We start from the raw sequence: 14,632 nt of genomic DNA, 5'->3' as shown, positions 1-14,632 counted from the left end.
CACAAAGAAAGTCTTCAAATGAGCCAGTTATGTACAGCCAAGATTCTTCACAAATGAGTATTTCAGTATGAGATCTGGTGTGGCAGATGGTGATCTGACGGTACCTCAGCCACAGTGCCATCCAGGCGAACATGGAAGCCTAGCTGTCCCAGTCCGTTTCTTCTCAGAGTCATATCCACCGTCTCACATCCAATTGTTAACGACTGGCCAAAAGGAGGACAAAAAGAGGAAAGAAATTAATTAGATTTACACTACTTATGTGTTATTATATCTGTAATAAGAATAATCTCTAGGTATCTCAAAAAACAACAAAACATCATAAAACAGCCTGAAAAAGGAAATGATTAATCAACCAATATGTACAGTAAAAGGCAACATCACCTGAAACTATATCAACCAGCATTCTGTGAACTTTATTGGTCTCCAATCTGCATGTATTTGGTACTCTCAGAGAGATGAACTCATTTTTTCATATTTTGTTTTCTGTTGGATTAACACAAAGCTCACTGGAGTCCTGGAAATCTCCTTTTCCCAGCATTTAATTCATCAAATTTCTCAGGGATTATCACATTAAGAAATGTTGTATGCATTATCATGCATCAATGCATGCATTATCCAGTGCATGAGGATGCACAGCTTCATTGAAAGAGTGGTTGCACAGAGTACATGTTTCCAGTATAATATAATGGTTAAAAGCATCTAATATGGCTGGAATATAGTTTTGGTGATTATTAGCTTTGAATGAATTGATTTTTTAAATGTACTCAAAACAACACTGTTTTCATCTGGCACTCATCTTCTTCATCTAACTGTCATTGCAGTTTCTCTTGTTGTGTTACTGTTGTTTTCCCTGACTGTAAAATCAGTCTTTGAGTTTACGGCTTTTCCAGGTGGCTGAGAAAAGCTTTCAGGGAATGAAAAACAATACCCACTGAGGAAATCCCCTGAGTTTAATACTTCAAAGCAGATATAAAAGAACTAACACTTTACACAGTCTTGTAACAAAAACAATTCCAACAAGTCTTGAGATAAAACTGTAATAATCACATATTAACAAGCTCACAGTGACCTGACAAAGTATAATTAAGGCCTTTAAGTGGTCTGAAGACAAACGTTTGCACTGTGGGGCTAAAATTTGAGTCTTGATCTCCTGCTTTTAAAGGCTCTCTGTGGAGTTTTTACGACTGGTAGCTCCATAGGGCCATGTTTATACAAGCATCTGCCCATTTTGTTTGTACTGTACACACTCACAAATAGGCATGTGTGTGCGAGTGAGCATGGTTTCATGCTAGTCCACTGACAACAGCAACAAAACAATGCACAAAAAAAGGCGGCAAAGAAGAAAACGACAAGAACAAGAATATAAACATTGTCATAAAACAATGTTTTGGTGAGTAACAGTGAATGTAAACATAACTGTTAACATAACTTTGTTTACTGCACAGGGCACCTTTAAGCTTGAGTCATCCTACTTTGTCCCTACAAGCTATGTGCCTTAAAGCCCACAGAGATTTCCCGAGCCGGCAGTCGCCATCCTCTGCACTTGAACTGAAACAAGCTCTGAACTCTCACCTTTAACCTCTGCACCACTTCCCTGATGTCCTGCGCACAGCCCTCCGGTACCCGCACAGCGATGTGGTCTCCTCTACCGTAGAAAATCTTCAGTGCCAGACGCTCCGGTGTCCAGCCGATCACGTCCGCACAGAAACAGTTGAACACCACCTCTTTGGTGGAGCAGTCTGTGAGAAGGACGTATTCAGCCGACAAACCCAAGGCACAGGGGAGCTCCGTCCCACCTCCGCTAAAGTCCTGGGCCTGGACCCTCCAGGCGACGGCCCCCGCAGCGCCCAGCTCCGCTCCCTCTCTGGCCTTTGAGCGCTCGCGTTTTTTGGATGCGAGTGAGATGAGGTTGTTCAGCTTGCCGGCTGAGTCGAGCGGTGTGCTGCTGATGTAGTTCTCAGCCAGGTCACGCAGGTACTCCTGCCGTGTTCGTGTCGCCATGGTGTGGAACTTTTCTGACTTGTGTGCTGCATTTTCTGCATTGATAACTTTGGCAAGAAGGAAGTTACGAAAGGTTTCTGGGTCCCGGAAGGTGACACCGCTGGGAATGGGTGGGCCAAAGGGGGGCACATCCTTCATCCTTGTCACAGCAACACTGAAAGCAAAGGGGAGACCGAGGGCATTTAAAGTGTGAGACACCATGACTTTTATGAAACGAGCATGTTCTTACTCTGTTCTAATCATTTACCTGTAACACGTGTTTTCAGAGCAGGGGTTGTGTACACGCACAATGACGAAGACATGCTGGAAGTGTGAACGGATATTCTGAGGGGTGAAAGGCAATGCTCCTGGCTCCTGAAAGATTATGGTGACAATGTCGTTCCCTATGTGCCTCTTCCTCAACAGCTGAGAAGAGAGAGAGAGAGAGAGAGAGAGAGAGAGAGAGAGAGAGAGAGAGAGAGAGAGAGAGAGAGAGAGAGGGAGGCGAGGAGAGAAGAGAAGAGGCAAATTAATAAAATGAGTGAACATAACTGGCACTGACACCACTGACTCAGTAAACGACAGAAAGTCTGACAAGGGAAACAAGAGATTGAGACGCTCACTACTAGACACCAAACAACAGCTCTTTATGTAATTTGTTTTTCGGATTCTGTGTGGGCTATTTGTGTCTGTGTGTGTGTGCTGGTTTGTCCGTCTATCTGTGTTCGTGTAGGAGACATGGCACACAGTCCAGGCTGCGTCTGTGGCGCAGTGCTTGCCAATCCTCTCTTCATCTGCAGAGGGAAGTGTGAAAGTACCAATTATGTAATGCAGCCCACTGTTTGGACACAGATATACAGATTCTCCAGCATGGTGCCACAGGAGCATCCTTCACTCGTACTCAGGCTGTAGATTGAAAAATTCTGATTACTGTGCTTAATGGAGTGTACACAAACATGATCACTTGGAGCAAGTGTGGTTTTTTTTAAATTTGGGATCTTTTATCAACACCTTGACTATTTTCTATTTTAGCATTCATTCTAAATACCCCAAATACTCCTGACGTGCAAGACTTTTATCATGGGTCAGATATGATTTATTGTGCAGACCTGGCTTGTACTCTCCTTTCCCTCTCCCCTGAGTAAAAGAGCCTTCTTACTATCTACATTTCTACTTCATTCCTGATTCTTCTGTTTGTTTTTAATGTCAGATGCTGCCACCTAGAGGCTCATCCGAGCATGTGACTGTCTTTGCTGCTACAATCTCAAAACCTCTGGATGGAGTTATTGTGCCACTTATAAAATTGCATTTTATAATTTAAGAGTTGATACTAATATTAACCGTTCAAATGCACTTTTAATCTGCTAAGTTAAAAGCTGCAACCATCATTTTTTTTCTTTACTCACCTTTTAAAAGATGTTTAACGGGATGACGTAACTGTCAAAAAAGCTTGTCTGCATCAACAAACAATACACTGCTGTGTTTATGGTAATAAAGGTATACTTCTGCAGTTTACAAGATTAATTTATGATATTTTGAAGTGTTTTAGGAAGAACACATGACTTCTCCCCAGCCTACACTGTTCTACAGTGATGAGCTGACACACTACTAATCCCAAGCCCCCACAGGGCCTGTCTGAGCACATGTGTTCATCGGTGTGAGCCTCTCACGCAAAACACTTATGCAAACTATTAAAAATACCCACACGCAAAATGTTATCTTACATACAGGTCACTCACGCGGCCTACGCTGCAAACACACAGCGCCCAGGAGAATGTGTAGGAAGGCAGAAGTGAAAAAGAGGGAGAAAATAAAGAAACTACTCACTACTGAACCCCACCCAGCTCTGATCCAGTTAAAGAATGAGAGGCAGAGAGAGGGCAAAAGAGAAAGCCAGTGAGTAGGAGAGGAGAGAGAAGCCAAGACACAGAGAACAAAGACTATAAAAAACACAAGAGGCTGAATAAAAGAGGAAAGAGACTCTAAATGAAGAAGGCGACACAAGTCACGAGTTTCCACTTCATGAATTCTTGCTGTGGTTTACGACCTGGAGCAAACAGCAGAGGCTTTAACTAACAAACACATACAGACTTTGAAAGGCCTTGGGGGACAAAGGATAGTTATGGATATATTTTTCAGCTGTACACACCCGTTTCACCTGCAACACAGCATACAGCCCCAGGCGACAGTGCTGTCCTTAGGCAGAGGTGCTCATAAGCTCTTACCTGCTGTGGGTTGTTGGGCATGTATGGCAGCATGGTGGACACGTGGAACATGACCTCGTAGCCCTGGTAGGTGGTGTACAGGGAGTGGGTGCCCGTAGAGTCCGCTGGAGAAAGGAGGAGGAGAAAGATGTTAATTTCACACCAGAAGTTGTCAACTACAGATACACACTGTGAAATGTGTGAATTACACACATGGTGTCAGTGTGCACGTTCTGGGCTTATGACACTTGGCCTGTCCTGCTCCTAACAGCTTTACTCAGACATGACAGGACCGTTAGAGAAATAACCCAAAAGGTCTCACTGCTGGAGAAGAGCAGTGAGTTGAAAAGTTGTGTGTGTGCTCACCCCCACTTTGCTGTAGTGAATATCCTAATAGATGTCTCATCACCTTCTTCAGTGAGCAAAAGGAGGAAGTGCTGTTATTACTGTCACTAGGCCAATGATAATTTAGTGATACATTTATTGAAGTGGTCTTGATAAGGCAAACAAGACATGGAGGCTTTACTTCACGCTGCTCTGGTCTGACATCATTCAGTTTGGACATAGGTGGTGTTGAAAGTGTCAGGAAAATGTTACCAGGTCTACCGCCATGACTTTTCCCATTATGTAAAGCTGCCATGGAATTTACAAAAGGAGGTGCATGTCTGAAAGAGGATCTTACTCTTTGTGTCGAGCTGTGCGGCGTATTTGGTGAATCCTTTGAGAAGCACCTGCTCCCCCAGCAGCTCCAGGAAGGCAGAGAAGGCGGGCGACGCCTCCTCGTTGTTGTACATCTCCTCCTCTGTGCTCTGGCCTGCACGGCACAGCAGAACACCCACCTTGTGCTTCTGACTTAACTAAAAGGCAGAGGAGAGACAGCATTAACATTTCAAACACAAACAGCTGAAAACCACATTCAAACACAGCTGAAACACTGCAGTCCGAAGCTGGTGTATTTCTCAGCTTGCTAACACACACACACATGCACGCACACGCAGTGAGGACAGTCTCATTGTTGTATAAACCACCTGCACAAACAACAAAAATCCTACTGCTGGGAAAACACCTCTGTCTTGCACTTCACCCTCCATTAATAAAAGGGGAGATAACATAGCTGAACATTAAAGTTTTTTATGGTTACACACTCACGCTCAAACACAACACACCCTGCTTCATACAGCTTTCACTGCCCTTCGCCCAATTTTGTACTTTGCACCAACACTAAATCAGTTAGGTTTCAGACACTTTTATACACACAACTCCGCATTGCATATGTCACTGTTTTACTTTATCAGTTCATACTCTTTGCTTTGCAGCTTGACTGTTACTGACTGACTGAGCAGGTACACTTTCTGTATTTTGCCCAAGGACAATTTAAATGGTGGCATCATTGCTGCCGGGATAAACCGTCCAATTTCTGGTTTTATTGCATGTTCCTGAAAGTAAAATGCAAATACAGACGCATAACTCACCCCCTGCTCATCCAGTTTAAGGAGCTGCTCTGTGACTTTGGGCGTGCTGAGTGCCAGTCTCAAGCAAGACACGTTGAGCTCGGGGACGACCTGCTCCAGGACTTCTTTGAGCGGTAGACCCCGCAACGTGCCGTGTCTCCCTGTAGACGCAACTGCATCCTCTAGAATGGAGCCCCGCAGTGTCACCAACTGTACATAGGGAAAGAGCAAGAGCTGTAAAACTGGAAGCATAATGAGACTTTAAGACTGTAAATATTTCAAATGGCACCAAAAATGCCAACAATTATTTTATGCAAACTGCGTACAACATACCGGTGATTTAAAGTCGTTAAACACAGCTTGTCATTTCCTTGTTTTGATCGTTGTTTTTTGTAGCCAACCAAGAGTCTTTCAACACTTGATTTTGGATTTTGTCTTGCACACATAGCGCGTTTAAGATCTATATATATATTACAACTGTATGTGATACTATTATTGGCATTAAGATGGTTGTATTGATCCCTGTCTTCCTTCACAGAAAAGTCAAGGGTCAGGCTCAGCTACAGTATAATGCCTCTGGAAATAAATGGTGAAGGATTAGATTCTCTCACTACTCATAACAGTGAAGCAGTGCCCTGCAGGGCAGCAGGGCACAATTTTTCTCTCTGTCTCTCTCACACACACACACACACACCCCCGTGAAAGTCTCTGTGTGGAGGGTTTTAAGTCCGGCAGCATTGTGAATTAATATTCTTCTCAGTATTGTTCTGCCACAGTGAGCTGCTCCCTGGTGAGGGGAAATTGACCTGCTTCAAAACAGTGAGACCATAATAACCTCAGATACAGTTGGGTGGAATGGGTTGCTCCTTCTCACCACACTCACACACACACACACACACTTGCAGGTTCATTAAAAATGCATGGCAGACGCCGAAGCTGACAGGGGCCGGAGAGACAGCTGAACCTTGGAGACTTGGGTCTGCCGCAGAGAAATACAGTAAAACCTGATTGACACACAGCTGAAGTTATGGGGCTATCGTTTCAGCTCGTCAGCTTCTGCGCGGCAGTGGGAGTAAGTGACGTGCTGAGTGTGAGTGTATGAATGTGTGACGGAGGGAGAGAGAAAGAGGAGAAAGAGGGAAGTCTCTCCACCTTGCTGTGTCAGCACTGAATTAAATGACAGACTTAAGGGGGATGGATATTTGAGAGAGGCTGCGGCTTGAGTGGGAAAGAATAAAGTCTGCAATCAATCTCATTTTTCTGTGTGGGAACAGTAGGCCTGGGTGTACTGGCTGTGTCTGTTAGCTGAGCTCTGTGTACTTAGATGGCGGAGAGGCTCCATTGTTGTACCAGAGCTAAGGTGATGAGGCCAGGCAACCATGTAATCCAGCTAAAGACAACAACGCAACAGGCACACAGAGGACTACACTCAGGCGAAGACTATACGAACACAGTGAACAGAAGCAAAGGCTTCTGTATGTTTGCATGACCTTGACAACGTCAGACAAATATTGAATAGATTAAACTAACTATTCATGGAGAGATGAGACCTCTCTGACCTAGCTTAAGATGCCTTCACTTTTTAAATGTTCAACAAAAGAGAAAAATTGAAGACTAAGACATTAGAGCTGAAACAAGTAGTCAATTGACAGAAAATGGCAATCTATGGACTACCCACTGATACAGATCATTGTTCATTATAACTCTTTGTTGTGTATTTTATTTGTATTGTAATTTTGGATTGTTTTATGTGCGAAAGGTGAGTTGTCTATGTGTTCTTTGTCCACTGATACCATACATAGCCATGAAAAAAGTTGAAAACTAAGTTTGTTGCCCTGGAAACAAAAACGACCTCTGAAAGTAAAGGACCACACTGTAGTTGAGTCTTTGAACAAATGTGAGCGAGACTGTAGAGAATCTTAACTAATCATCAGTCCATCATTTAATACATTACGAGTATTTGATCCATCAAAGTGGAAAAGTGGTTGGCTGTGCTCCCTCTGAGAGCAAGCCAAACTCTTTGGGTAGAGCAGCCAGTGTTTGGTTTGGCTTTAATGTGCTGAGACTGGGCAGGTGGAATTTTCCACTGGTGGAGACGAGAGAGGGGGCGAGGGGTGAGGTTATAATCAGGGCAGAGAGGGTGAGAAGACTCACAGGTAGGGACGGCTGGGTAAAACGAAAGTAAGTAAGGAATTAACTTGAGCGTGCACACACTGACTCATCACTCTCTCCCGGGACAAACACACACACACAAACGGCAGACTGTGCATACCTCGCTTGTTCTGACGATGAGGCGGTACTGATACTGGTCTTTCAGGTCTTTGGTGTCTTCCAGTTTCTCCCTGCGGATGCTCAAGGCCACAGGACCCAGCTTATCATCTGTCCCAAAGTAGTTTGAGTGCTCTGGTGAAGGACAGGGAGAGGTGGGGAACAAGGTTAGAAAACACAAAATGTTGATTCATTTAAGTCTGAACATGAGCCTGTGTTAAGTCTGTGGTAGGATACATTAGGAATGACATGGGGTTTTATAAAAAGAAAAGTATGGCTGACTATAATTTGACATTTTTTTCAATATCATACTTGAATATTAGCAGCCACCAAAATTATATTTTTTTAGATCTGAAATTATTAATACATCAATTGCTCAACAGAAAACAATTCTGATCATTGATAAAACATTTGATAAAACATTTTAGTAACGTAAATTCTCAGATTTAATTTTAGATTTTCTAAAATGTGAATATTCACAGATTTTCACAGTTTTCTATAATAGTAAACATTGTTTTAGGGTTATGGAGAGTTGGTTGAACAAAACAAGATATTCATGTCAACTTGGGCTCTGGCAAACTGTGAGGGGAGTTTTTCACTCTTTTATAGACCAACACTTTATAGACTACACAATTAATCAAGAAAATCATTATGATAAAATCATAATAATCAATTCATTGCAGCCTAACTTCAGTTTGTAACATAATATATAAACACAAGCAGCTGAACAAAAAACTAGCTAAATATATTTCCAGTTTTAAACTGGAAACATTATGATTTAAATTGGTAAATATCTCAGTAAAGAATAAGTAAACAAAATCCAAATCTATCCAGGCATACAACTGCTACAGACCCATTAGTGCCAATAAAAAAATAATACTGATGTTCACAACCCAACACAAATAAGGAGATTAAAAAGTATATATAGTATACATACTACTATCTGTGTCGTAAGTAGGACTGACAGAGGAGGGGCATTAAGTCAAGGACAGGACTAAGACAATGACATGTTATCTAGTCATAATCAATACTCGAGTAATTACAAAATCAATTCAGCTAACACCGAAATAACCCAGAGAAAATGATAATTACCGCTAAAGAAAGGTGAGGGTTACACACACGTGAGATGCTGCCTATTTTTGTGATGTTGTGTGTAGGAGCTTCTTTAAAAAAGGGGACTTGATAATTCGACTTTATGTTCAACAACAGCCAGAATAAAACCACAAAAGAACAAATACATCCTCAGCCTTGTAAATCCAGAAAATGAACAAAATGTGGTGTCATTAGCCGGCGGTTAATATTCTGTGGCTTATTAGCATTGTTGGCATACCACAATATATTCATCCATTAAGAGGCTGAGACAACGTTATCAACATACTTCACCAGCATCTTGCATGCCCTCTTCCAAAGCTCCTAAGCTAAGCCGTGCTAATGCCAACGCCATAGGCAGTGTGGGAGTCGAAACACAAATTCTCCAGACACTCGGGGAGGAATCTAGCTCGACAAGTATTCCTCCTCTTCCTCACCCCACTGACTGGAATCAACTGGGACGATGTACACGTTAAGACAGTCAGGCCTGCTCTGCTTCCACGCCATGTCCTGTGGCGAAAATGTCAGCCTTTTGATGAGGCTTCTCTGACGTGTACACAGGGCACGTCTCAGCTCACACACACACAATCACAGTAGTGTTCAGCTGGAAACGAGTCAGAAGATGAACATATTTTTGGAATGATAACCTTTATCTGCGTGGCTGCAGGCCTGTCTCTCACACACATACACACGCTTGCTTGCACACATGTGCTCCTCGCTGCATCTGTCACTAATTAGGATGCAGCCAGATGATGCTTGCCAAAGGCAAGTTTCATCCACACTGTCTGAAGAGGTGATGTTGACAAGAAATGCCCACATGCACACACAAGGACAGGTACACACTACAAACACACACACACACACACACACACACACACACACACACACACACACACACACACACACACACACACACACACACACACACACACACCTTCGTCTCTGAAGTTAGGTGTTACTTCTGACACTGAAAACCAGATGTAAAAAAAAGCCACGCCAGCTGACTATGTTAAGTGGTACTTGTGATCATGCAGAAAGGCAGGTGGTGTATCATCAGCTCAGAGTTTGCCAACAGTTCGGTGGCAGGTACATGTGTAATAAAAACTCTGGGAGCGTTGCCAGTTGGGCCTTGCTCTCCCCTGCTCAGGCCCAGCTGGATATTAACAGCCTCAGGATGAGATGTGGCGAATGACACTGGAGAAACTCTGGACAGACAAATGACATCTACACTGCCTGATCTGAATCTTTCGGGATTTTGGACTGTTTGTTGGACAAAACAAACAACATAGAGATATCACCGTGGACACATTTTTAATAACTGTACTATTACTAATAACTGTACTATTATTTTATACTAAAATGTTGTCTTAATTATAGACTAAACAAACAATCAAAAACTACTGAGTACAGCTGAGAGGCCTGATAATGAAAGCAATCGTTTGCAATCGTTGTCGATTTCCTGTGGAGAGAATGAGCATGTGTTTGTGTGTGTGAGACTGAGTTTTACCTTTCCCATGAAAGTAGTCTCTGTAGTACCTGGCCCCCAGGTCTACGTGTTCTATGCTGTACAGTTTCAATCTGTCCAGTCTCATAACCTGCTGTTCAACAGGCACCTCCAGCACTGAGACGCTGGCGTTACTCCTTCTCAGCCATCCCCGTCCACCTTCTCCTCCTCCATCTCCTCCTCTCTCTGCTGACGAGCTGAGGAAGCTGATGTTGCGCTCCCCATGGCCTCCGGTCTCATTGACGAAGTGTGGGCAGCAGAGGAGCAGTGGGCTTGAGCTGTGGGCTCCAGGAGGCCCATCCAGTGGGTCCATGCTCAGGGATGGTGTTGTGGAGCCGGGGTCGAGGCTCAGGGTTAGGTCCTCAATGCTGGAGTAAACCGGGTCATTCACACTAGGAGCAGAGGGTCTGGAGACAGATAGGGACACTGAAGCAGCTGATGCCCCTGTGGCAGTGTTCCTCCTCTGGGTGACAAAGCCGCGCTGAGCCGCCGCCTCGTGGAGGTCAAACAAGATGCTCTGAGCATCAAAGTGGACAAAGCTCTTGGGGCACACCCACGGTTTGTAGGAGGCATCTGCTGAGCCTCGTCCTCCATCTTCACTAATCTCTCCTTTCCCTCCATCCAGCTCCCCTCTGCTAGCACTCCGAAGTTTCTTGAACAAAGAGGAGGTGCCCAGTGACGACTCTGTACCTCCACTTTTCTTCCTCACTCTCTCAGTTCCATCCTTCCTTCCTGTCCCTCTGTCGTCCCCACCTGTGGGACCAGGTGAGGGAGCAGAGGGGAGAGGTGCGCTCAGTGGCGAGTCTGGAGCACACAGCAGCTCCCTGAGATGTTTGGGTGCTGAACTGCGCTGGTCAGGCCTCTCCTGGTGGAACTGGCTGAGCATGTCAAAGAAGCTCTGCTCAGGAATGCCCTGGATGTCGATGGAGGAGGTGCTGCCGTACTCTCTGAACAGGTTCCCCATCCCGCCACCTCCTCGAACCTCCACCTTGGAGCAGAAAGGGGAGAGAATTTTAAGCCTGTGATGACATATTAATTTTGGGAAATAAAGTAAAGTTAGGTGCTTTCACACCCAACGTGCTTGGTGCATTCAAAACGAACTCTGGTGTGTTTGCCTGTTTGGATTGGCTTGTTTGGACTGATGTCAAAGCTGTCAATCAAACTCTAGTGTGGTCTAAACAACCAGACAGAGACCGCCTGAAAATTCAGTCTTCGAATTGAACAATGGAGTGTTTTATTTGTCATGTGAAAGCAAAATGTACGAACCAGAGGATTTTCTGATAGTAGATGTGTGATTTGACTTCATGTTTACTCCTCTTGCTTTGTTTGTGTAATAAGTCAGTGTGAACACAAACTTTTCTTTGCTCGGACCAAATGAACCACGCTACAGGTGTGAGATCTCAGAGGAAGACTTATGGCTCACCTCATTCTCATCCTGTTCGCTTAGCGTCACTTCACTGTTGGAGCGCTGTCTTAACGGTGGGAAGACTCTTAGGCTCAAAGGAGAACCTCTTTCACCTCCAAACCCGCCTACTCTGAACTCTACATCCTTCGACCGTCGTCGTGGTAACCTGGCGACTCCTCCTCGCACCAGCCCGACCTCGGATGACAAAACTGACGATGAAACTGAAGTGGAGCAGTCATCTCCATAGTGATTGCTGCCAATCTGCCCGTTTTCAAGTAGCGACTCCCGGGACTGTGCACGACGTGGAGGCCACTCTGCGATGCGTGCTCGAACACCCATTTTGGGCACAGACATGCGTGACTGGATGGATGGGTCTGTGGGGCCAGGGGCTGGGTGGCCATTGGGGGTCTGTCGAAATGGAGTGTGCTGGGGCACCCCTCCTCCTCCTCCTCCATCCAGAAGGTCCGAGGAGGTGCAAGTGACCCCTCTGTCTCTGTAGCTGTTCATGGCTCCCCAGGAGAGCTCAGGGCTAAGGGGCAGGGGGCTGGCATCCCATGTCAGGAGGGGTGCTAGGGAAGAGGGAGAGGAGGGGCCCCACACACACTCTGCTGACAGTGCTACGGCCTCCAGCTCCCAAAAACATTTCTTTTAACTGGCAGGGTGGGAAAGACTTCACTGATCCATGACGGATCAGTTTCAGTCAGGATTGGTCTTCTTCTTGTGTTTTCAGTCTGAGAAGAAGAAAGAAAAAAGAAGGGAAAAACAATCATTCCAACAAATCAGCTTCATATAATCAGCACATACAAATATAAAACCAAAACAAATCAGATTTGAAACACTGGAACATTTTTAAATTACAGAGCTTGTGAGACCCAAATATTCTCCACAGGCCCAAAGAAAAACTGAGCTCTGAATTCACTCAACTGTAAAACAATGTAGGATTGACAAGCCAGAGAGAAGCGAGCCAGAGAGAGACAGAGACAGAGACAGAGACAGAGACAGAGACAGAGACAGAGACAGAGACAGAGAGAGAGAGAGAGAGAGAGAGAGAGAGAGAGAGAGAGAGAGAAAATAAGGTGAGGGGATATGACAGAGGATGAGGCTAATCTTCAGGAGGCTGACAAGGGATATTATTATCACACACTCTGTGCACTCGAGTGCACGTGCGTGCACACACAAACACTCACATACCCACAGGACATGAAGGCTGTGGCTGCTCTGCTGCAGATTAAAACCACTGAAACACTTCAGCTAACATTATCTGACTAGAAAGTAATGCAGATCCAAACAGAGGGAGCACACATACAATTGAAAAACTTCAGCACTGGCACATATTCACTACTCATCTAAATCTTATGTGTGTGTTATAGAGTCAGCTTGTGACTGATTTTGTCGTCATGCCGACACTGATCTCTACATGGCTGAGACACAGAGGCTACTCTATTCTACAGAATGACACCAAACAACAGACAATTAGAGCTTTATGTAGTTAATATGCTTTGAGACAAGGAGATGAATAGGAACTACGGGAGAGACAGAAAAGGACAAGCTCACTAAGTAACCCAACAGCTGGAGGGGTGAGGTGGGGTAAAGCCAGAAATAGAGTGATTGGAAAGAGTCAGGAAAGAGCAAGGAGGAGAGCGGTGCATTGCTCAGTGAACCACAGCGGCATGCTTTAATCTGACAGTCACACAGCATCAAGTCTTAAAATCCACCGGCCTTGTAAAGTTTATTCAAGAGCGTCTCATGTCTCTGCTGGGGTTTAATGTAATGATTTTAACAAGCATTACTGTCTAACATGATGACTGCACGGGTACAGGAATACTGTCAAATCATTTTGGTTTTAAATCTCACGCTCTATATTAATGTTTACTTCATGTTATGCTAGTTTTGCATTCATTGTATTTGTATTCCTGACAGACTGAATCTTTGCGCTCTGTGGTCCAGGCAAACATTTTTCAAGTCATGGTCACATTTTTTGATTCTGAATGCCGTGGTTGTTTAGAGAGACCACCATGGAATTTTCATTCAGGAAATATTACAATGTGGTTATGACTCCACCGGGTGACACAGCAAGCAATGGCGCTGGCAAGGTGGTCCGCTGCAATCTCGGCTGCCTCGTACAAAAAAACACACTGTATTTTGTGAAGTCTAATATCTATGTTTGGGGATCTTTTTAATAGCACACAGAATGCAATTTAATATCTGTATCACTTTCATACTGGACTGAAAAGTCTCATGCGGCATAATCCACTGTTAAAACAATTCCACTTTTGGTTTAAAGGTGTGCAATGGAATACAAAAAAGAACCTTAGTGTGTATGGCAGGCAAGACCTTTTAATACATACTTTAATACTTGCGTACTTTAATAATACTTTTTTAAGGATACCTCAACAACACAACTGAAAATGCAATATGAAAAACATGATAATAGAAACAGTCTATGGGGTGGTGGAGCTTCAGTAAAAATGTAATATGTAAATGTGCTCAACCCATCCATCTCTGCTGTAGTCAAACTGCTAGTGTTTCTTGTGCTGGTGCTCTAGTTTCCTTTATTCTGAATTTCTGTCTAATCTTTTTCTCTGTTCCTGGATTTAAGTTCTTTTATCTACATAAGTCTCTCCTCAAACATACCGTATTTCCTTTTAAAATGTGCTCTTGTTAGGATCCAGGTTTCAAAGTTAAATTTTTTCCTCTACCTACACCAGGCTATTCCATGTTTTTACAACTG

The 14,632-nt window shown here is 44.0% G+C and overlaps 1 protein-coding gene across 3 annotated transcripts in view; it reads right to left on the bottom strand.

Moving 5' to 3' along the window:
• Positions 1-14,632, bottom strand: part of sipa1l3 (signal-induced proliferation-associated 1 like 3) — a 62,729-nt gene that overhangs the window by 13,326 nt on the left and 34,771 nt on the right. For all 3 annotated transcript variants that reach the window (XM_041045722.1, XM_041045724.1, XM_041045723.1), the window contains exons 3-11: positions 11,920-12,632; positions 10,500-11,484; positions 7,908-8,038; positions 5,657-5,845; positions 4,867-5,041; positions 4,206-4,309; positions 2,249-2,406; positions 1,573-2,155; positions 105-203 (exon numbers count right to left, since the gene is read on the bottom strand). In XM_041045722.1, the coding sequence (XP_040901656.1) occupies positions 105-203; positions 1,573-2,155; positions 2,249-2,406; positions 4,206-4,309; positions 4,867-5,041; positions 5,657-5,845; positions 7,908-8,038; positions 10,500-11,484; positions 11,920-12,408 (2,913 nt within the window). In that variant the 5' untranslated portion in view covers positions 12,409-12,632. The remainder of the gene's footprint in view (positions 1-104; positions 204-1,572; positions 2,156-2,248; positions 2,407-4,205; positions 4,310-4,866; positions 5,042-5,656; positions 5,846-7,907; positions 8,039-10,499; positions 11,485-11,919; positions 12,633-14,632) is intronic.

Source organism: Toxotes jaculatrix, chromosome 9 (genome assembly GCF_017976425.1).
Source record: "Toxotes jaculatrix isolate fToxJac2 chromosome 9, fToxJac2.pri, whole genome shotgun sequence".
In the NCBI taxonomy this organism is placed as follows: Eukaryota; Metazoa; Chordata; class Actinopteri; family Toxotidae; genus Toxotes; species Toxotes jaculatrix.
Note: the sequence above shows the minus strand (reverse complement) of the source record. Positions and strands in the feature narration are given on the sequence as shown.